We start from the raw sequence: 22,815 nt of genomic DNA, 5'->3' as shown, positions 1-22,815 counted from the left end.
GTGCTGAAGAAGCCATCACAGCTGCAGGGCCAGGTGAGAGCCCAGGAAAAACTGAGCTAATGCATTCTGCAAAAATCTGTGAAACAGTTGCTCCACTAACTTTAGTTTCATGGCCCTTACACATCTGTCTCTCCCACAGCACCGGACTGCCCTCATCATTTTTATCAGCATCAGTTTGTGCTACCTGGGGAATGCTAAGCATGCAGTTGAATCCTGATTTTAAAATTCCTGTTTGTTAGAAAATGACAGTTCTAGTCAGCTAACAATAAATTTAATTAGAGGAGTTTTAGGGCATCCTTTGGAATATTACTGTGTCTCTAACAAAGACTGAGACACGTGGTGTGTTGGAAAGTTGGCCAGTTTTCAGCAACAGTAATGATAATAGTATTTCTATCCTGTTCTTCCTCCTCCCAGTATGAAGGAAAGGTCTTACAGGCTAAGACGACAGCAACAAACACAGGATAATAAACCCACAGATTGCTGAAATACAAACATGCTCAAAACAAATCAAATTAGCAGCTGTAATTTGAGAGAGGGAGGCATCTCAATTTGTGATAACAGACTCTTCTTTTGGTAAATACAAAGCACTCCAAAGCCAGAATCATCATTAGCATGTTTACAAAGATCAATCAAAGCAGGGCAGATATTAAAAGATCTTCACAAGGAAACCCAGTGAAACAGTGGCAATTGCAAAAGAGACCTTTGATTCACCCTCAATTCACCAGATGAATCACTTCATGTTGAACAAACACCAAACCACACTGAAGAGACTCAATCAAAAGCTCCCAAGCCCTGAAGTCATTTCAGGTGGCTCAGTAGATCACGCAGCAGATAGATCAGATACACTACCAAAGAGCTACGATTTACCTTATCACATGTATTGATTAATTTATGGCAACTTTGTGTAAATCTTGACCTTCACAGCAAGACAATTGACCAGGTTTAGCTGAAAAGAAGGCAACTTTGCTCTACCATATACTGAGCAGACTGTGGGTCTGCAGGCAGAGCGAGCAGCCCAGCACTCATGCGCTGTTCCTTATTAAGTCGCAGCAAATTGCCCATGCGATGTAAACCGAGATCAAAGGGAGAGCAAATCCCGCCCCTGCAATTTTGGCACAGCATCTCTTCTGCAAGATCGGTGTCAAGCGTGTGCAGTCAAAACCACTATTACAGTTCATTGCTCAAGTGTGAGGAATCTCACAATGGTCACAAGCAGGAATCCAGATGAGGCTGAGTTAATTGGCAGGAGTCATTTGGGCTTCACCCTCAGCTGTGCACTCCCTGTGCAAGAGAACGAACCAATTATTGAAGAATCACCTAGGAGAAAAGACTGGGATTTTGCAATAGATATTCCTCGTCTTAACCCCCTCTGTATAATCGTTAAACACCACAGAAACAAGAAGCCTAGGAAGTACTTTATAGCCAGAGTTGCACTGCCAAATGCTAACCCCCTCTCTTTTTCTAAAAGAAGTGATAGCTGTTGGCAAACTCCCCAACCCAACTCCTGCTAATCCTCATCTGCCAACTCAGGAAGTGGCCCCATCATTAATGCTGTCCTACCCTACAACTTTACACTTTGTTTCCATGCATTCATGGGCACAAATCTCTGGGGTTGCTGGCAAGAGGTATCAGCTGTTTGACTAAGGTGCTTGTAATGGCATCTGATACAACATTTCATTGTAGTATCAGACCTTTCACACTGAAAGGTCCTAACTGTGCCACTGCCCAGGAGATGACTTTTCCTGTCTCCTGACTGATCGGTTGGGATAGCAGTTAAAATAATGTGCTCCATAATGTGATCAGCAGTAACCTGAGAAACTGCTGAGGATAATCCTTGTCCTCACTCTGAAACATATTCAGGCAGTTAGAGCAGGGGTGGAAAACCAAAGTCACAGCTGATACAGGCCAAGGCGAGCAGAAGGGATGTTAGTGTGGGCAGCTCAAACATTCCCAGGAACCGTCCAGTTTCCAACACACAGGTGCTCATCACCTCCTGAGAAAAAAAATCACAGGGATCCCAAAACCCCAAACAACACCCAAATCTACTCCCTCAGGGCCACCCTTTCATAATTTCACCACTGATCTGCTCAGCAAAAATAGGCAAGTTATGCCGAGTCCCCCAACTTGCAGGCCAAAAAAAACCCACAACAAACCTCTTAAGATGGAACTGTGGCATTTCTTTTGCATGGCTGCAGAGAAGTTTCATTACCTGTGCATGAGGTTTTCACAAGTCTCAGAGAAGCAGTTAGATGGAAGTGCAAAGCATCAGTGCTCTTGCTACTGGTCACCACTGATTGCTCCCCACCCCTGTACTTTTTAGCCCCTCCGCAGCCTGCAACCTTTTGGGTTGACCTTTTGCAAATTACATGGAAGACTTGTACGGTTTTCCCTCACGATTGCCCACACTGCTACCCATTGCTGACACTTTCACAGTAGGCACACGTTCCAAGGTGCTTCTGTGGTTTCACTGAAGCTTGTGAGGAATTGCAAAGATACCAAAGATCATTTTAACAAGTGGCCTCTGCACAGTGGGGTTTTCATCCACCAAAGAGTGAATTTAAGCCTAAGAATGGCAAAACCACTGGCAGTTGTTACTTCCAGTGCTTCTACCAGTGGAGTCTCCTTCTCTGCAGACATTTAAAACCCACCTGTGTGACCTACTCTGCCCTGGCAGGGAGTTGGACTAGATGAACTTTTGAGGTCCTTTCTAATCACTAACTTTCTGTGATTCTCTGGTTCTGACACAGGCCACAAGTCTCACTACGAAAACTACTGCCTTAAAACATAAGACACTGTGTTGTCCTCTTAGGTCTCCCAAACAAATCAGTCTCTAAGACACACTTAAACATCTGAAGGTCAAATGACTTTCAGCTTGCTTTGATGAAGTAAGCTGCAGCCATCCCAAAGCTTTCTTAAGTTCACTGATAACAAGTCCTACAAGATGTGGATTCTGGGAATGTTCCCCCACAAAGGAGGATGGAGATACATCAGCCATGAGGATCGCTGGCCAAACAGCTTTGGATGAGGAACTCAGTACTTTGGAGCAGGGTCAGTACCCAGCTTTGTAAAGTGGACAACTTCAAACGATGATGATTTTAACAGCAGCAGATCTATAACTGCACAACTTGGACTCATGGGAACTGAACTCCCGGGGGTTGCTATGGCCTCTTCCTTACCCCAAAGACAAATGCCAAAAAACACTACAAAAGAGAGAAGATATGGAAGCTGAAAAGAGAGAGTGTTTGCCTGAAGCATCCCAGCATCAGTTTCGGATCATCAGCATCACAAACCAACCCACAAAGAAGCTTGCTGATAATCACCCCAGCTATCTCCACTAAGACACGTGTGATGTGGCACGTCATTTCTGTGCCTGCCAACAGTACAAGCTCCAAATACGACCCTGGCTCTCTTCCCCCAGCACTGAGATACTCTTGTTAGGTTTGGCTCCCCCTTTGTCCTCCCTTCACAAAACCAGCACGCTTCCACAACATCAATCTGGAATTGTTTACTGTTGTTGAGGCTCAGACAGAAACCACAGGCCACCTCTCCTATCACCCAAACGGGATATACAGAGGTTGCCCAGAGGAGAGGGCTTCATCCAAGTGCTCCAGCAAGCCTACCAAGCATCTCACTGGGGAAGTCTCTGCTCACTAAAACAGTGCCCTTCATCTCACCTGCTCCATTCCCAGCATTTACTGAAAACCAGTTTATCTGTGCTTTCAGAACATTAAATAGACAGCATCTGCTTAAAATTACCCTCATTAATGTTAACAGGGGAACATGATCAGCCACATTTTCTCCTCTCTGCTTTGCAAGTGGAGTGTCACGTGCAAGGCTTTGGGACTAGCTTTGAGACTCCCTGAAGGGAAGAAAATGAAACCACGAAAGAACCACCAGTTACTCTCCAACAAGCATCCTCCTTCATGCTGACACAACACACAGTTCAGGGACAGGACAGACTCTGGAGCCCATTTCCTTTAAATTACACCTGACTACATCTGGCAAATCACCCCACTGAGGTCAAGCTTGTTCCAAGATGGTTGCATATGGCTCCCGAAAACATGGGCAAGACTGTACCTAGCAGTGCTCAGTAAATCACCACATGCTTGAAGTTGCCCAGATTGAATTGTTGTCAGCACCTGGGCTAAAGAACTCTCTCATATTCAGCCTGCAATGAATGCAAGTAGTATAGGGCAGGGAAATCTCTTTGCTATGCACCTTTCAGGGTTGCCTTTTCTACAGGAGGAAGCTAGAGCAGCTCAGCAGAATGGAGGCTGAGACAGGACATGATCACTCTCTACAAAATAGCAGAGAGTGAGACAGGAGGTCAGACCAAACCGAGTGAAGAGACCTGTTTATGCAAAAGAAAACAATACTGGTGTGAGAACAAACAGGATGCTTGGGAATTAAGTTATTAACCATCAAAAGAAGTTCGAAGCTTCCTGTCATGTCAACACAAAGATCTTGAAGGTTTGTATGTAGAATGCAATGTGCTTGCACACCGCTCGTGTTCTAGGTCTGTTTCAGGTCTATGCTCTGCAGGCCCATGATGTACCCACAGTACTTTCAGCCAGGAAGACGAACAAACAAACAAGCTTTTTCCATTAGTCCAAATTATCCACTAGTCTTGTGGCAGCTTTGAGAAGGCATTTCTGCCAGGAGGTATATTGCTACAAAAACAATGCTCTCCCTGTCTGATCTGCCCCCCTTGCAAAGAGGTGCTGATGCAGAGTGTTGGGGGATGCTTGGATGAAAGGCATTAGATAAGTACAAAGCCTAAATGTATATTAATAGTAATACCAGGCATGCTAGCTCTACAAAAATAAATTGCCACTTGACCCACAGCTAGGAAGCTGAAAGTGATCTGCCAAGGCCCAGCTGTGTGACACTAGCCCATAAATGCATGATGAATTCTCTTTTTTTTGAAGTGTTTGGAGCAGAGAAGGGAGCTGGAAGTCATAATGGGAGACTCACTTCCTAGCAGCATGCACCACGCTTCCTAACTTCACCTGGTTAAGACTCAACAGCAATCACTAGTATTAATAACACAGAGCAAGCCTCTGAAACCTAAGCTAGTGCCATACACTTAAGGAGCATCTGGGGAAGCATCGGAAGACCCAGGCTGGGACAGAAAGAAGTTGTGTCTAAGTTCAGCACTGTGATGTTAATGAAGCTGGATGGTAACTGCGTAATAGCAACAGAGAGAATTGCTAAAGCTAGTGTGCTTAGTCTTAAGCATTTTGTAAGTTACAGGCTTTCTGACCCAGCCAGATAACTTCAACTGCCGTCAATCTTCTGCCCAGAAATCTGTCAACTCTTTCTTTAAGCCATTTATACTTTCAGCTTTCCTATCACTTTTCAGCAAGGTGCTGCACAGCTTAATTACATAGTGGGGAAAATACATTTAATTTTATTTCACCTCATACCCAAGAACATTGTAATTCCTGCACAACTGCCAAGAGGCTAAACCTGTTCCTTCATTATCTACCTGTGTCTCTATCAGAAGAATTCAATGGTCTGCATTCAAACAAACATCTCTCTCCCCCCTTTCAAGGCTACTTCAGCTGATTTGGGATATCATTTCAGACAGGTTTAGTATGAGAAGGATTGGACTGTGGCCAGCCCCTCAAAGCTTGGGATAGGAGGGTTGTTTTAAGGAGATTAGCTCCCAACCACTGAAATTAACTTTATGAATCTTTACTTTTATATCCTTCACACAGGCAGCTGGAAAAAAGTCTAGAAGCAGAACAAGGGAAAATAGTTACAAGAATGTTATAAATGGCTTTATTTCATCTGTGTAACGTTTCTCAAAGCTAAGGAAGTTAATTCACAATGTTACCAATTTGACAAACAGTCTTTTAATAGCAACTCAAGCTACTGTAGTTTGAAAAACAGGAGCTAACATGGGGGGCTATTGCCCCTGGCTATGACCTTGCTGTTATTTCATCAATTAGGAGCAAGGCTGGGCTGCAAATCCCTTCACCTTGTTGCGCATGTGGGAATTCATAAATCCAAGAGTTTGTCTTGGCTAAAGTCACCAGGAGATGAAGCTTTACAAATCAATGCATCTTTGCTAAACATGCACTGGAGACCCATCTAAGACAAATAAGTTGGAAAGCGTTAGCCACAACTGCCAGACCCTACACATTTCCTATAAAGGATCCATAGGCTTTTGATGGACACAGACCAGAACAAAGGCAACAGTGGGAAGAAAGCCTGGGAACTCAGATAAAGCCCCAAACTGAATAGATGCTTGCTGATGACAGCGCTGCAAAGTTGGCTTTAGTGCTTGGCTCCTGGTAAAACAATGACATAACACTGTGTTTACTAGCAGGGAAATCTGAGGGCTGGAAATGGGTCTGTGAAAAAACCACTAACACTTTTTTTGACAAGCCAACAGATTAACATCTATTGTCACTGGGGCAAGGCCAAACTCAGCTGGAGAAAGTCCAGTAGTTTGATGTCACAGAGAGGCTCACGAGGACGTCAGCTGAAGAGTGTTCCCATGTCAGCATTTACTGCAGTGTTACTGCCTAAAACAAGCTACAAGCCACCATCACCTTATGCTTAACCCTTTCTGTCACAACATACAGAAAAGACAAGTTGGCCTTGTGGCAGTAAGGGTTTGACCTAGATTTGCTTCAGCTCATGTTAACCAGATGCAGAAGACAGGATCAGGCAGAACAGGATGCTGGCAGATAAAACACACAGTCAATCAGGTTTGGACTATCAGTCCTCTGCTAGTACTAACTAAAGTCTCTACTTTCTACAAACAAGAGCAGTGTGTGTCATTTTCTCTTTTGGCTTCTTAGGACGTTTCCAAGTCCCCCGTGATCCAACACACATGCCCAGTTGAGCCCTCACCCTGGTCTGTCAAAGTGTTCATCATATCCAGCCAACACTTCTCACACGTAGCAAAACAATGGCCCCAAAATTTCAGCTCCTCCCATACAAGATCCCAGCATAAGGACACCTGGATTGCCATAAATGCCAGTGTCTGGTAGAGCATGATGTCAGTCTGCTTATCAAACGAGTTAAAGCCCCGATGGCTTCGCATCACAACACGATAACATGGTGAGCAGAGCCCCACTAATCCCTCAGCACACAGGGAAATCTTTGTGTCACCACTCCTCAGATGTATAGGCTGCAGTAAATGTATCAGTGCTATACTCTCAATCCTTCTGCAGACTGAGAAGTGGAAGGCCACAGTGATTAGCCACGTGATGATCTCCAGTCCAGCCCTACTACACCTGGAAGGTCACCTAAAACACCAAAATTAAGACAATGGGAAATAACTCCATGCTATGGACAAGATTAGAGCTTTTCACAAGAGAAAAAAAAATGGAAGACTAGAAGAGTATTGTTAGGATCTGGTCATGACTGTGGCATCAGCTCCAAGAAGACTTAAAAATCCTTTGCAAACTTCCGCTTTCCACCCCGTTTCTTTGACCATACCCTCCTCCTGCTCGAATAGAAAGCAACACAGAAGTTAAAACAGAAGCAAAACACATGCATGCACACACAGACAAAACCTCACATCAAAACCCCCAATTTCTCCAAAATAACTGCACACTCCCCCAGCAGAAGAGAAAAATTATCTAAAACAGTAATCCCAGTAATCCAATCCAATGGCACATAGATACACAGTGTTACTTACAGCTGAAAGGACTAGTACAAATCCCAACACTGCTACATCCAAGCAATTGGGACAGCATCTTCAGCAGTGAAGCCAAGGGTGCAAGCAGTAATGCCTTGCTCCCATGACCAGGCTGTATGTCCTCAGATCCTGGTCACTTGGGCCAGAGCTTCAGTTCCTTCAAAACAGGTGGTTGTGCCTCACACACTCTCACTCCCCAGGGTCTGTGGCAAATTGTCATTGCTATAAAAACAACACTGGTCCTTATGGCAAGAGGACAGAGGGAGGTTTAATGACAGACTGATGGACCCTCCTGCCCAGATCATACCGATTGCAATCTTTGAAGGTTGTTACCCATGACAAATCCACTTAAAAGATTTTTAAACTGAACTATTTAGACTTATCTTTACAAATCAAGGATGTCTGTATAAAAGGATAAAATCCAAGCTACAGTTGCCTAGCTCAGAAACAGGCAGAAAGATGATTACCCAAAGCAGTCCAGAGTCTTGACACAGACCGTTACAGTCACAAAGACAGCAGCAAAACATGAAACAGAGAATCTCTTTTTGAACAGTAACAGCCAGAAGACTCTTCCATATGTCTCAAGGGAGGATATTTCAGAGGTTAGCTACTGTGCTAGATTCCCCTTTAGTAAAGCATCCTCTGTTGAAGCATTAGAGGAAAACTTACCTGGATTCAGGGAAAGAACAAACTTATCAAGGATGTCCAAGGCTTGTGAAATGCAGAAGATACAGTATTGCTACCCCTTGTCACACACAAAACCGACATGGATGTTCTTGTAGAATCAGTCACTTCTCTACTTCGGCCGACAGCTCTAATCTTTTGTTATTAATGGAAAACAAGCAGCCCTTTTGATGCTACAAAGAGATACTACCACCAATGCTGGGTTAGGAATTCTGACAGTTTCACCTCATACAGATACATTCATAAAATACACACACACACACACAGAGCTTCCCTCCAACTCCTGGCTTTCCTCCATCCTGTCCCAGAAGCCCGCCCCAGAACCTGTTTTAATCTTAGGAAAAACTGAACTCCAGTCTTTCTTCCTGTGACATGTTTAGGAGATGGGAGGAGGGAGATGCACTTAATCTGCTCTGTGGCTTTCTTCCAGGAAAATACTTCACATATCCTTATTTGTTTGTTTTTAAATTCTAAGTGACTTTAATGCTGGTGAAAGTTGCTGGAGTTACAGCCCTGGGAAACTGCAGGCCTCCCACTTATGCACTACCAGGGGCTGTGCCAGCTGCCCTGCTGAAGACTGGGAGCTCAGCTGCCTCTTGCAGCATCTGTCCCATGAATAACCATCCTCCAGCTCAGGCTGCTTGCAATGTGGCAGGTGTCAGAGAATGGAGAGCTCTCAGGCAAAGGAAATATACTAAGTTCAGAGTACATGCTCCATCTCAAATAGCTTCACAGACCCTGGGAATCCAAAATGGGAAGGAATGCCCCAGAGAAACAGGCTCACAGCTGACAAGCATGATTGTCATCCTAAATGTACATTTCCTCAGAGGGTGATGTATCTTTCAAACCATCCTATTCATTACTGTGTCTGCTGAATGCTATTAGGGTGGCAATGGTCTAACTCCCATTTCCAGACAACAACATGACTGTGCTGCCCTGCAACTGCTGCTCCCAGCGGTGGACCTGCTGGTAGAGGAATAAGACCCAAACTCAGAGGTTCCAAAGACTATGCCAGCAGCAAGCACCGAGCTAACACACTCATCTTCACGTTTTATAACAGCTGGGTAAATTCTGTTGGGTTTGCAGTGAGCACACTGAGATTCAGAGAGGTTAAACAAATAATCCAAGGCCACAACAGGAGTAAAGGGGACATGTGAGTTCTTCTACAATACTATGCAGGATTTTGTGTGTACCACACAGGACATTAGTTCAGACCTTAAGGGATGCTTTATGAACTTTACACATTAAAGTTTGCATCTACAGGCACGTCCCAGACACTGGAAAACCATGGTGCCAGTACTTCAGGGACAGCTATGGAAGACTTCCATAAAGGAGACAGAATGGCAGTGTGGAGCTCTTGTTTAAACACAGTTATGCTTAGCAGAGGTTTGGCACATTTCTTCCTATGAGCATAGACAGGAGTGTTTTCCTTGCAAACAAGTTTACATCAAGCCTATAAAATCATGCCACTGACTGCTGAGAGCATAGGAGCCTAGTGCATCACTGCTTTCAGCTAGTGTGGCTTACAGGAAAAATAAAACACACCCCATTGGTCAGAGAAACAGTGCCAGTAACATATCAAAGCATAACTACTGCTAGTTAGGTTTCAAACACCGTAGGTATGAGACCACACACATGGTTATGGACACTTAAAAATCTATGCATCTACAAATATTTTATTCCATCCAAGTCAACCATCACAAACTACAGGGTTGTATTATAATAATGAATGTTACAACACAACATCACAGCCTTATGGTAAAGCCATGGTACACCCAGATCCTGTGCTAGAATAGTCACTGACTATTAAGACCATGTAAGTATACACTGCAGCATACTATGCAATATCTGAAATTCTGATGAAGACTCAAAAGGAGAATGCTTCCTATTCAAAGATTTGCTTAGCTACCTGCAAAGAATCATAGAATCACCTGGGCTGATAGGCATCTCTGAAGGTCATCTAGTCCAATCCCCCTGCAATAAGCAGGGGCATGCTCAACTAGATCAGATTGCCCAGAGCCATTGTTGAGCTTCACCTTTAATATCTCCAGGGATGGGGCCCCAACCACCTCTCCGGGCAACCTGTTCCTGTGCTCAACCACCTTTATTGTAAAGAACTTTTCCCCAACATCCAGTCTAAATCTATTCTTCTCTAATTTAAAACCACTGCCCCTCATCCTGTCACTGGAGGCCTTCATAAACAGTCCCTTTCCAGCTTCCATGCAGGCCCCCTTACTAAGCTCCTCTTTCAAAAGCTGGAATACAGAGTAGCTTTGCCAAAATCAATAGGTCACAAAGATCACCCTAAGCATGAGAACATCAGTTAAAACCAGCACATTCAAGCACTTACAGGTACTAAAATAAATACTATATCTCTCTGCTGCACCTTCACCCCAGGGAAATTTAAAATGTCATTGCATTTTATCCTCCTTTATACCTGCTCTTTGCGATGATGCCTAAATGACCACCAGACAGTAGCTTGGGTTACCTTTAAGTTGAGATGATTACCTGCTCAGCTAGTGGATGTTGTCTCACTGCCCCCACCTGCCTGTATCTGTGTGTCATCATTTGTCTTAGCAGCTCAGCACAGAGACCATCTTTCAGGTCTGTCTGCACATGTTATAGTGTGGAAATATCCTTCCTTTGTACAAAGAGGCTTTTTATGCATTAAAAAACCTCCCTATTTATAAATACATACAATGAGCACACCATATTACTGATATTTAGTGCTGTCACTAGAAGGTGACGGAAAGAGTGAGAGTGGAGCTTTTTAAGGCCATGATGTAGTGTGAGGTGTCCTTGCCCACGGCAGGGGGGTTGGAACTGGATGATCTTTGAAGTCCCTTCCAACCCCAACAATTCTCTGATTCCGTAAAGTGGAAAGATTCTAACTAGGTTGCAAGATGTTCCACTTCAAAAACCTTTCAGGTGAAACAATCCATCTAGTTTCCTTCTGCCTTCCACCCCTCCCCAAACATGACAATGTCCCTGCCTAGCAGAGGATAACAAAGAGATCCTGGAGACTGTATTTTTGCATTTAAGAGTAAAGACCAAGGGAGATGCACTACACCAAAAAAAGACTTACTAATTACAAACTTCTCAGTAAAACTTGCAGTAAAGCCTCCCTCCAGAGGCATGAACCAAGGACCAGGGAAGTTACTAGGTGTTTTTTTCCTGTAGATTTGACTGTATTTGGTCTTGACACTACCTGATTAAGCAGCAGACACCACTCATCTCAAACAGCATGCTACTGTGCAGCTCTCTGCCTTCTTCATGCAATATTTACACAGCATGCTCCAGACAAGAAGGTGTCAGCTCCAGCTACAAGAAAGCTTCCAGCTTCACAATGCCAAACAACACACAGCTCCCCTCTAAGGATTCTGCTCTGCTCTGTGCTTACTGAGCAGTTCCCTTTGCAAGAGCAGGCATGGACTGAGGATATGGCATGTAAAAGGAAGGTTAAAAAAAAAGCCATCTCACATTAGAAGGCCCAGCTGTTTCCTCCCAAATTACTAAATTAGAGAGCTTGTACGTCACCTCCTGACTCAGGTAAAGTTACATTGAATCCCTCTTCCTGTTTAATCCATATAAAATGGGAAATGAGTTTTGAGGAAGACAATGACAGAATATGAGAGTAGTATTTTTTCAGGCTGTGTACTTTTATCAGATAATTTGCAAGACTGCTTTGGAAGTCACAGAAAGAATAGAGAATGCTGCCACACACTTCATAGAATCACAGGATTACAGACTGCTAGGGGTTGGAAAGGACCTCCAGATATCATCAAGGCCAACCCCCCCTGCAAAGCAGGACCGCTTAAGGCAGGTCACACAAGAATGTGTCCAGATGGGCGGCCTTGGGCCAACCACTTAATCTCTGTTAGCTTCATCTTTCCAGTGAGGTTGCCAGCATGTACTCTACCTTGCTGGGATGGGAGGAGAGCAATACCTTTGTGCTGTCTATCTGTCTAAGTGCTGGGTTCATGGTAATGAACAGATGGGCTGCTCTGGGATACAGGAAGTCTGGGCTCTATTTCCTATTCCATCGCTTGCTTCCTTAGGATGTCTGTTCATCTCCCTCCAGTCACCCCTTATGGGAAAAAGGCACGATTTGGCCTCTCCATTCCTCTCCCTTTTAGTTCAAAGCAGTGAGATTGGCATAATTTTGACTACAACCCATTAAGCAGCATTGCACAAACGTGCCCCAACATTCACACACACATCTCATTCAGGGCTCTTAAGAAGCCAGAGATCACCTGCAGTTTGCAGTAGCTGAAAGCATTTGTGCTATCTCTTAGGGCAGCATCTCCCTGGTAACCAAGTCCCAGTGAAAGTCAGCAGTGGCCTCTTCATCACTTGCTAAAATGGAACTTGGAGGCTTTTGGAGCTGTTGCCCCCCCAGCTCATGAGCTTACTAAAAGCTCTTCTCCGAGCTTGCTTTTGGCTGCCCTCCACCAGTACAGGCAGCCTGCCGGGATGTAAAGCCTCCTGCGTTATTTCATTCTGCCCTGACCACAACAAATGAGGACAACTACCTTATCTCTTTATTGGTTTTTAATCTATTCCAAAAGCTAGGGACAGCCATTTACTTTGCAGACTGTTGAATTTAGTTAGTTCTGTCTCTTGGCTCAATGCTACAAACTCACCACTGGAAGAAAGAACTGTGAGCACTCCTTAGTCTGCTGGGCTGCCTGCTGAAGAAGCCTGGAGTTACAGAGAAAGTAACTGCAAGACAGCTAGCTCATGATGAAAAGCAGGCAGATGTCCAAAACATCTGAGCTACATTGCAAGGCTCAAAGGGACAATGCCTCTCTTGAGCACTTCCCAAGGAGGGCTAGGAGGATGCTGAGGAAGGGGAAAAAAAGTGAGTCTTTCAAGACAGTGAATAGGAGAAACCTGTGCATTATGTTGGCTTCATAAAACAGCAGTACCCAAAAATAGATAGAAAAAAAAACACTCAAACCAACAGGACACAGAAACTAAACCCTCTGCTATTAGGGTAGAATTTCATTTGAACAAGCAACATTTCCATTAAGAACTGGTTGCAGAAGGAAGAGAGAAGTCCTCTGAGCACTGGTGGGTGCAGCTATGTTTGGACTAGCAACGTTTGGTCATCTCCCTCCTGGTATTTGATCTCCTCTGGCCATTTGGGAGCAGGGGCAAAGAGCTGATCCAATCTGCAGAGAACTGTCTATCCACAGCTTCCAGATGTTTCAGAAATACTGACTTCTTCCTGATATGTTTCATCAGACATTCAAAAATGATGAAAATGTTGTGGTCTGCAAGATTTGCATCTAAAACAGGCAGGGTGATGGAAATTATCCCTAAAGACATATGTCTACCCTAGCAAGGGTGAGGGTCTACATACAGAGAAAGCCACTGCATGGGAGAGGGAATGTTTTACCCCGATCTGCTTTCTGTTGAGCTCTCCATGGCACACATTGATCACAGCCACCTTTGACATAATCCTTGCCAATGCACAGAAGTTAAGAAGGAACAATGAAGTCACAGAGGAGCCTGCTAATTTTCTGGTTCTTTACCAGAGCTCCAGGCAAAGATAACAGTAATAACATTAATTCAGACTTGAGTCAAGCTGGATCATGGTCCCTGGAAGGAAAGCCACAGAGTGTCCTGATGGGAGAAAGGCAAAATCCTACATCGGTATTCCATCTACTCATCTAACACTGCCTTCTGATTCACATCAGGTCCCTCACTGTGCTCTACCCACAGGCCACCAGCCATGGGAGCTCCATGTATGTCATATCCTGTTCACTCTAGAAGAAATCTAGGTCACCGTTCCCAGGCTCTGGTAATTGAAAGGATGAAAACAAGCCAGGGTGAGCTTTTCTTACCCAAAATCTACTGGTACTCCTAGCACATGGGGGCACATGGAGCTTCTCAACTCAGACTTGCAGTCAGTGCTACACTGGACAACCCATGCGATGGCCCAAGCACAAGGAATCCAGCTCCTTCTCTCATGGTAGAAATGAGGCACCAACACGGGAACAAAGATCCTTGCCACTAAACCCATGACATGTCCATACCCTCCTTGCCAGTGCTGGTCTTTGTATAATCAGCAGCTTGCAACAAAGAGAAATAAACCCATGAATTGCATCTAAGGCATTCTAGAGCCTGAGTAGTTAAGCCGGAGCAGCTAAGACACAAGGAACAGAGCTTGACCCTAGCAGTACAAGTTTCTTCTTCAAAGTATGCTAATATTTTACAGCAGGTCACTTGTGACAAGCACACTCACATTCTCCTGGGAGCAATGCTGAAACCCAAGACAGCAAGCTTGATCCCTTACAATTCAGCAATGCTAGTGCCCTGAGGAGGTTAGCAACCATATCCATGCAGCAGAGAGATTGCTACAAGACCAATCTCAAGACATTCAGAGATGGCTTTGGGAAACATATTACCCTGAGGAGGAATTGGGACAGTATGCCAGCATCTCAGATGACTAAAATCAGCAATGAACCTCATTCTAATTGGAAAGAGACAGAACAGCCTCTTGTAAAGCAAGAGTAGTTTACCTTCCCTCCATACTGTACAAAGCTGAAAACCACACAAAGCCCAACTAGAAAGGTAGGATAGTGCTGGAAGAAAAAAATCTGTACTCATGTATCCATCCCTGCCCTTGGGATAACACAAGTACACTTAAGGGACTTCAGAAATTACCTCAAGCATATAAACATCTAGTGAGATAATGCACATCAGTAACTGCTTGGTTTTCTGTGAACGACAAATGATCAGGGAGGGGGATGAGAGATACCACTCATTTGGTTTTTAATAAACATTTGCCATCACCCAGGTCCTGTGAAACTGAACAGGTGAAGGTGGTAACCCACTCTCACCTCCCTGAGAAGGTGATTAAGCACATCCGGTAGGCAAACAATTCCTGCAGGGTTTATAAAGGAGTCAGATATTTGGGTAAAGGGTATCTGCCTAAAGATAACCTGAAAACAGACAGAGAGAACAGGAGGATTAAAAGGCTTCTTGATGGATGGTTAAAGGAGGCAAGTATCAACAGCAAGTTCCTTTAAGTACAGAATGCATTTCTGGTTTAGGATCATTTCAAGTTTAATTCAGACAATCACAACCTCAGACTAAAGGCCTAAGAAGCTACCCCATAAGCAGATCAAACTTCAATAACTGAGAGAAGAGACTTTCAGACTGTTTAAAACTTAGCAGGGGCCGGAAAAGGGATTTGGATTTTGTTACCAGCTTTTTATCTTCAAAATGATTAACTGACACCTTCAACCATTAACTGCCACTTCCTAATCCACCCAGCTTCACCACAGCATTGCTCAGCCAACGTATGACCCCTGTTGCATCAAGGGTCTTTCCAACAAACCCAGACCTGACCTTCCTGACATTGCTAAAAGAGAAGGGGGAAAGCAAGGAGATTTAACATTTGTGAAGTTTTATCAAGAGCAAATCAATTTTGTAAAACTCCATTGGTATGGAGAAAGAATAGCAAGTTCATCTGGAAAGTCACAAGCTGTAAGAGCAGCAGTAGCTTACATTAAGGCACGTGGTTATTGATCCAACCTTATCCGTTCACATCAAGGACCTCCAGCCAGCTGGTGGGTGTTGTGCTACCCAGTTGCTGAAAGGGACGCAGAGGGAGGCATTCCAGATTCCTCCCCTAGTAGCAATTCCCAAGGAGAGAAAAGAGCTGGCTGGGTTCCTGTCAAACAGTGCTGGATCCAAGATTTTAATCTCTTACCATTTGCAGAGCCCTACAAATCTTCCAGTAAGGTATTCATCTCTTCAGAAGTTTCACACACAGGGATCATAGCAGAAGATATGCAAAGCTGCCTTCTTTCTTTTACTTTCTTGAGTCAAGGCCACAAAAGCTATGCTTATATCATGAAAGACTTGTGCTCCAGGGAATGATTCCTGGCATCTAGGCCAAGCAGCACAGAGGCTTATGCGCCGCTCACATTTAGTCCTCTACACACGCCCACAAGGCCTAAGACTCGCCTTCATCTCTGCAGGCTCCTCTGTGGCCCTGAAAGATCACAATTAAAAGGAAAGGGAGCCACATTAAAATGCCTGTAATACCTATGTCACCATCCACCAGAGAAACACATCATTAATCTGATGCCAAGGTACGTGTCGTGTGGCCTTAAGGCATGGCATGAAGGTGTTTATGGATGTTTGAGGTAGAAAGGCTATTTGATATTATAGAGCCGCATAAGGCAGAGAGCACTAAGCTTTGCACTCTCCAGACTATCCATAGGCAATGGAAAGCACTAAATCCCATTACATCTATACTAATTTCAGGGAAAGAAAAAACCATAGTTGTTTTGTGTTAAAAAAAAAAAGAGCAGAGAATCAAACTAACAGCAGTCAATGGATCAGCCCCAATTCTTTGACAGCATGGGTTCATCCTGAATTACTCTAGGCAGGTGAAAGACTGCAGAACATGCATCTGCAGTAAACTGCAATCTAGAAAACAAAGAAGAGTCCAAGACTTTTAGATCTGTAGGTTAATTCACTCAGGACATGGATAACAATTGTTTTTAACCTAAGTACCCCAAAGCTTGTTTGTGAACCGAGACTCTACTGTGCCCAATATCGTACAGCCAGAGATCAAGGATTACACAGGAGACACAACCCTAGTCACCCAACACACCATTTAGTTTGCCCTTTTGTTGGCTAAGGACTGGACACATGGGAACATGGAACTGTTGTGCAGAAAACAGTATTAGAAAATACATATGGAGAAAGGGGTGAAGGGGAAGAAATAGATCTGCCACTGGAAGCACTGAAGAGAGCTCCTTGGAACAGCTTAGGTTATTGCTACTGAAATCCAATTACAATAATCATTAAGGAAATACAAATGCATTTCTGCAGAAAAACATGGAAATATTTTCTTTCAAAGCTGTGACTATAGGACTTAAATCCTTACTTTCTGGTAATTTTCCAACAAATAAGAAATGAATGTCGATTTCTCTTGGCAATCAGGAAGACTTTGTTACCAGTTCTTTTGTATATCTTTGTGCTTGGCAGATGTACTTCTCAGATGCTGAACTGCTGCCACCTTTCAGGTGACATAATAGCCTGCAGTGGTGTCAGACACAATTCACAGCAGCAGCTTGCAAAAGCTAAAGTCTTTCCTGTCTGGAAGTGGTGAATGGACAATAGACTGAATGCACAGGTCCAGCTGGCAGTCAGAGACCTAAAACTCACACTCGTTCCTATGAATTGGGCACAAGATGCTTAATTCCATGGTAGGTGAGAGCTTCTGCTTTACATCCACAAACCAGTATCTCTCAGCAACATAGTGCCCTCTAGCCTTAAGCTGAGTTATGGTTTAAGTCTTAGAGGAAAAAGCTCAGCCATATGAAATACTAATAACAAAGCTTTATGTCCAATCTTCGGCCTTATCTTTCTGGCAACCTGACCTGCTCTGAAGAAATCACAGTGATTTCACACCAAGAACAACACCCCATCGGGCTTTTCCTTACCAAGGCTGGATGATTTACCTTATCCCTGCAAAAAATCCAGCCTTCCGTGTGTCAAGATGCAGGTTGGATTTTGAGGAAAGAGTTAAAGGACTTGGTGCAACTAAACCCCAGAAAGAGCCAGAAAGGAAAGAAAAGATGCTTCTCTACTTAACGTGGACGGGCAAAAGCTACTCTGCTGTATGCTGCAAACTCTTGCAGGCAAACACCGGAGTCTAGAAAGGTTGCTAAAGATCCTCCTCTGATGCTGTGCTATTGGCAGTAAGGTGTGAAAGGAGGAAGGCGTAAGAGAGATGAAAGAGATCCCAAACACTGAATCTGCCCCGATAATCACGCAAACCGGCTCTCTCCTCAGAAAAGGTCTGACTACAACTCATGTGAGAGAATGAGTGAAGATGCATTCAGCACCTCCGGAGCACTGACCCTACAAGTAGCAGAGGCTTGCCCCACTCCCCATCGGGTAGTCTGTATTCCTGTGACCAGGATGGAAACAACCCGGGGAGCCGAGACCTGTTCCACCCTCTGCTAGATATTGTTGAGCAAGAAGAGAAGGTCCCCCTTCAGACGGGTAGGAAACTTCAAAATTATAAACGAGATGAAAAAGGAAGAGAAAGATGATCTGCATTTCCATAAGGAGATCCCTTTTCGTATGGGACCACGCTGCCCCCGGCCGCCCGGAGCCCCGCTGGCACCTCACCTGAGTCCCTGCCGGGGCAAAGGAGCGGGCACGGCAGCAGTCAGGGCTGCTCAGGAGCGGGGCTGCCTTGTTACGGTCAGCGATACGGCCCCCAAGGACACTACCTGGGGCGCGCTCCGGGCGCCGTACGGCTCCCGGCCCCGTCCCGCCGCCCGCACACGTGCACCACCCCCCGCAGGCAGGCAGCCCGCCCGGCGGCGGACCGGGGGCTCGGCCGGGCCCCTCCGCCACTCACATAGTGCTTCGACGGGTTCCTCCGCTTCTCCACGTCCACCACATTGGCGTCTAGCACGCTGTAGGACAGCATCCTCGCGCACCCCGCGGCGGGGCTCCGCCACTCCTCCCGGCACTGGCAGCACCCTCCGCCGCGCTGCCCGCCGCGGCGATGCCGGCCGGCGCGGCGGGCGGGCTGCAGAGAGGGAAGATGCCCCGGTGCCGGCTCCGCCCCGTGCCGCTGCAGCAGCTCCCCCTTCTCGGCGACGGCCGTCTCCGCGCCCTGCCTGCTGCCTCGGGCTGCGCGGCCAGCGCGGTGGCAGCGGCAGCGGGAGGGGCAGGGCCCGGCCGCCGGCCCCGCCCCCAGACGGCCCCGGGGGGCGCCGGCGGGACGGGACGGGACGGGAGGGGGCCGGGAGCCACCGCCCCCGTGTGGCAGGGGGCGCGGCCTGCCCTGAGATGGCGGCGGCCTTCAGCTACCCTCCCGGTGCCCCCTCGGACCCCGCGGGGAGGTGGCGAAGGCTGGGGGGTACACTTTTTCCTCCCGGAGCTGCCCCCAAACGATCTAGGCCCCCCGCGCTCTGCCTCAGCCCGATTCTGCTGAGACCACTCGGATCATCCTCAAGAAGACCCCGGGGAAAGAGGGCCACCCGGGGCATAGGAAGGGTGGGATGGCTCTAAGCCAACCTTCACTGCAGATAGTGTCAAAAATACCTTCCTCAAGCAGCTGGCCAAGGTCATGCTGGAAACTCGTGAGAGAGGGGGTCTAAGCCCACAGCCCCCCTGGCTCCATGTGGAAGCTCAAGGTCAGCGACAACCTGGGGAGGTCTGCACTGCCTTGGTCTGTAGCGCTGCAGAAGGATCAAAGCTAGAGGTTATACAAACTGTCATGTGGAGCTTACAGTGCAACACACCCGCTTTGGTTCTTTGTATGTATGTAGATGAATGAACATCATCTTCCCCAGTCACACTTCAAAAAGAGTTTGCCCTAGAAATTCGAGGTTTGGTGTTTGTATTTTTTTCCCCAATAATGCATCATCACTTTGCATATGACTATTTGAAAGTTACAACAGAAAGGGGACCAGACATGTGATCCTCAGCTCGGTCCATGACATTCATTAGCTATTCACCAAATTAACTGAAACTATGATCTTTGGTTTATCTGAAGTCTTTTCAACACCAGCTCATGCAGATTTTCCAGTAACCTTCCAGAGTGCTGCTGACAGCTCCAGTCCTGCAAGCCTAAGAGTACAGAAAGATCCCAGCTCCTGGCAAAAGAAGCCCCATATTTGCAGTAAGAATGGTCATTCTCCACCTTATCTCCATTATAAGCCCTGTAACAGCAATCATGAGACACACAGAGTCATAAAGCCTTAGATACCTGATCCTAAAGTCTGACGTTTGAAAGTTGGCTGGTTTCACACCGCAACCGCTTTCCACAAGCAGCTTAACAAAAGAAGGAAAGCCTGGAGCAGCAGCAGCACACAGCTACCAGCTGCTGCCAGGTGGGAACCAGGTACCTGCTGCATAATGCCAGGGAAAGCTACTGTGAGCCAGCCTGCTTCTCCCTCCTCAGATGTTACACAGTTTATCAAAATCAATGAACCAACATAAAATGCTAGAATCCCAGTGTCCCACCACAGGATGTGCAAAGACACACTCTTGGTAATGGGAAGGCTGACAGAGGGGAACAGCTGATATGGCCACCGCTGTAGTCACTTTTTGGGGTTGTCTTTTGTCCTTCAGAGCACCCTCTTCCCTCCTCTTATTTGAAGGACTTCCCACTTCTAACCTTCTTGCATGACACAAAACAGCAGAGCAATTACTTACATTAGCAACCTTTACTGTTTAGACTGGCCAAGAAGTCCCTGCTGTGCAAAGAAAGTTCTTCCTTGAAAATGTAAATATTCAAATAGCCCATTGATAAAAATATGGCTGATGTGGCCATCTTTTGGGTCTTGGATGCCTCTTCCCTGTGAGCCTTTATCAATAAACATTGTGCATTCCATCCCCTTCTCCTATCACCCTGTCCAAAAAATAATAAAAGGTCTCCTCCACCATTAAAAACACTCAGAGTTTGTTTTAAATCAGCTTTCAAAACATGTCATTGTGAGGGAAAGAGACTAAATAAATCATTCTCCAAACACTCTGCCCCATCCTTCCTGACATTCTTGCTAACTGGCATCTTTTTACTGGTACTCTTATCTGCTCTGGTAAGGAAGGAGATGCTATTTCTAATTAACCCTGAGACCAGTGCTCCCTTGATGTCTACCCTGTGCTTTCACAGTATCTAGTCCCCTGTTCACCTTTCTTCAAGACAGCCTCCTCCAGCTGCAGAGCCTGCCCAGCCCTTGCACATGTCTGCCTCCCCTCCTCCATCGTCAGACAGTTTTGTGCTCACCGCCACCTTCTGCTCTCCGTGTTTGTTTGCTGCATCCATCTATCCACACAGGGAAAATGCTATGTTGCTAGGGGCATGGATTGTTCTTTTTAAATATGTACAACACCCTGTCTAGGGGGAGTCCATTCCTAGACTGTTGCAAGACTGGCAGAAAAATAACTGAAACCCCTTATTATGCTGCAGGCTTGGGAAAATGTGCTCCTCTCTTTGGCAGCAGCTGGGAAAACGAAGCTTCCAACCTTGTGCTGGAGAGGGGGGCTCCAGCAGCTGGGACTGAGAAAAAGAAAAGACAGAGTGTGCAGCAAAGAGCACAGCAGTCTTGGTGGATGACTGACCCTGTGTGCAGAAAAGCAGGTCACTGAATAGGACCATGGCTGAGACACTGTCAATTTGTAGGACAATAACTAACTTAAGGGATTTTAATCCTAAGTATCTTAGTAATTATGTTGTTGGGTTTTTTTCTTACAGTCTGTATTACTGAAGTCTTCTCATTACATAGGAATATTGCTGCCATTATTAATAATTTTAATACATATCAGTATTTACAGCTGATTTAATAAATCACTTTTATGGACTCATGCTTTTGATAAAGTTCACCTGAAGAGCACCCTGGGAAATTCAGACTTCTGAAGACTGAGACAAACCAGCTATTTTAAAGGCTTTCTCCTGCCACTTGCTAGGTGGGTAATTGGGCAAAGAGGTTGTTGGGTTTGGGGGTTTTTTTTGCCCAAACAGGTAATCACATTAGCCTCACAGATCTAACACAGCCATGGTCTGGCAACCTAGCCCCTGCTTCAATTACAGCAAAAGGTGATGCGTGACAGAATGTGTGTGTGATGGGCTCAGAGCTGGGGCAGGACTTGAGTTTTCATATTTCAACAGGACTTCATTACACTGGCAATTTTTTTGTAAGTAAGCATTTGACTTGTAAATTGAAAACACTTGGATCATTAAATCAGTGAGAAAAAAAACAAGGGATAGATATGTTGTGCTCCATTAGGGCCATTTCTAATGCCTCTTATTAATTCATGGCATATTACTGTAGATAATAAATAACCCTCCCCAAATATTAACCATGCTATGGCCTAGCAACCCTCTGTATAGTGGCTTGAATTGCTGTTAAATATGATTTTCCTTTCTTGTTTTTGCTTTTCTGTTTGCCAGGGCTGGGCAGCCAGGTCGAACACAGCACTTCCCTATCCCACTAAGCAAGAGAGGCTCTAACTGCGTTCAGCACCCTGGGGGAAAGCAAAGTGCCCCATGAGCTCAGGTCCTCGGGGGAAGGGTAGCATTTCAGTGCTATGCATGACAGATTAGCCACACAACTCATTCCTGGCAACTGGAGTTGCATGCATAATCTGCTAGACATGGTACTAGAGATGTGCCCCTTAGGGTTTCTTTGGCTCTGATGTGCAACAGCACAACACAGAGCCTTTGTTACACTCCCATCTCAGCTTCTGTACTTACAAAACCTCAGCTTCTTAAAAGGGCTGCCTGCCACACAGTCCTTCCACTTCAGATTTGCAACATGCACGTCTTTTGATAGGGACAAGAAGAATAGTAGAGCCTCTCTGCCATTCAAATCTCTAACTCTGAAACACAAAGCACGATGCAATCTTTTTTTCCCCTGTTTTTTAGAAGCCAATTGCATTTCATCTTCTTAGGAGATTACTGCTCTTCAAATGAAATTCACTCT

General features: G+C 45.4%; 1 protein-coding gene across 2 annotated transcripts in view; it reads right to left on the bottom strand.

Annotated features, from left to right (window-relative positions):
* SH3PXD2A (SH3 and PX domains 2A) overlaps positions 1–18,942 on the bottom strand; it is a 261,000-nt gene extending 242,058 nt beyond the window's left edge. For both annotated transcript variants that reach the window (XM_054163352.1, XM_054163353.1), the window contains exon 1: positions 18,741–18,942. In XM_054163352.1, the coding sequence (XP_054019327.1) occupies positions 18,741–18,812 (72 nt within the window). In that variant the 5' untranslated portion in view covers positions 18,813–18,942. The remainder of the gene's footprint in view (positions 1–18,740) is intronic.
* Positions 18,943–22,815: the final 3,873 nt, after the last annotated feature.

Source organism: Dryobates pubescens, chromosome 8 (genome assembly GCF_014839835.1).
Source record: "Dryobates pubescens isolate bDryPub1 chromosome 8, bDryPub1.pri, whole genome shotgun sequence".
Lineage (NCBI taxonomy): Eukaryota > Metazoa > Chordata > Aves > Piciformes > Picidae > Dryobates > Dryobates pubescens.
Note: the sequence above shows the minus strand (reverse complement) of the source record. Positions and strands in the feature narration are given on the sequence as shown.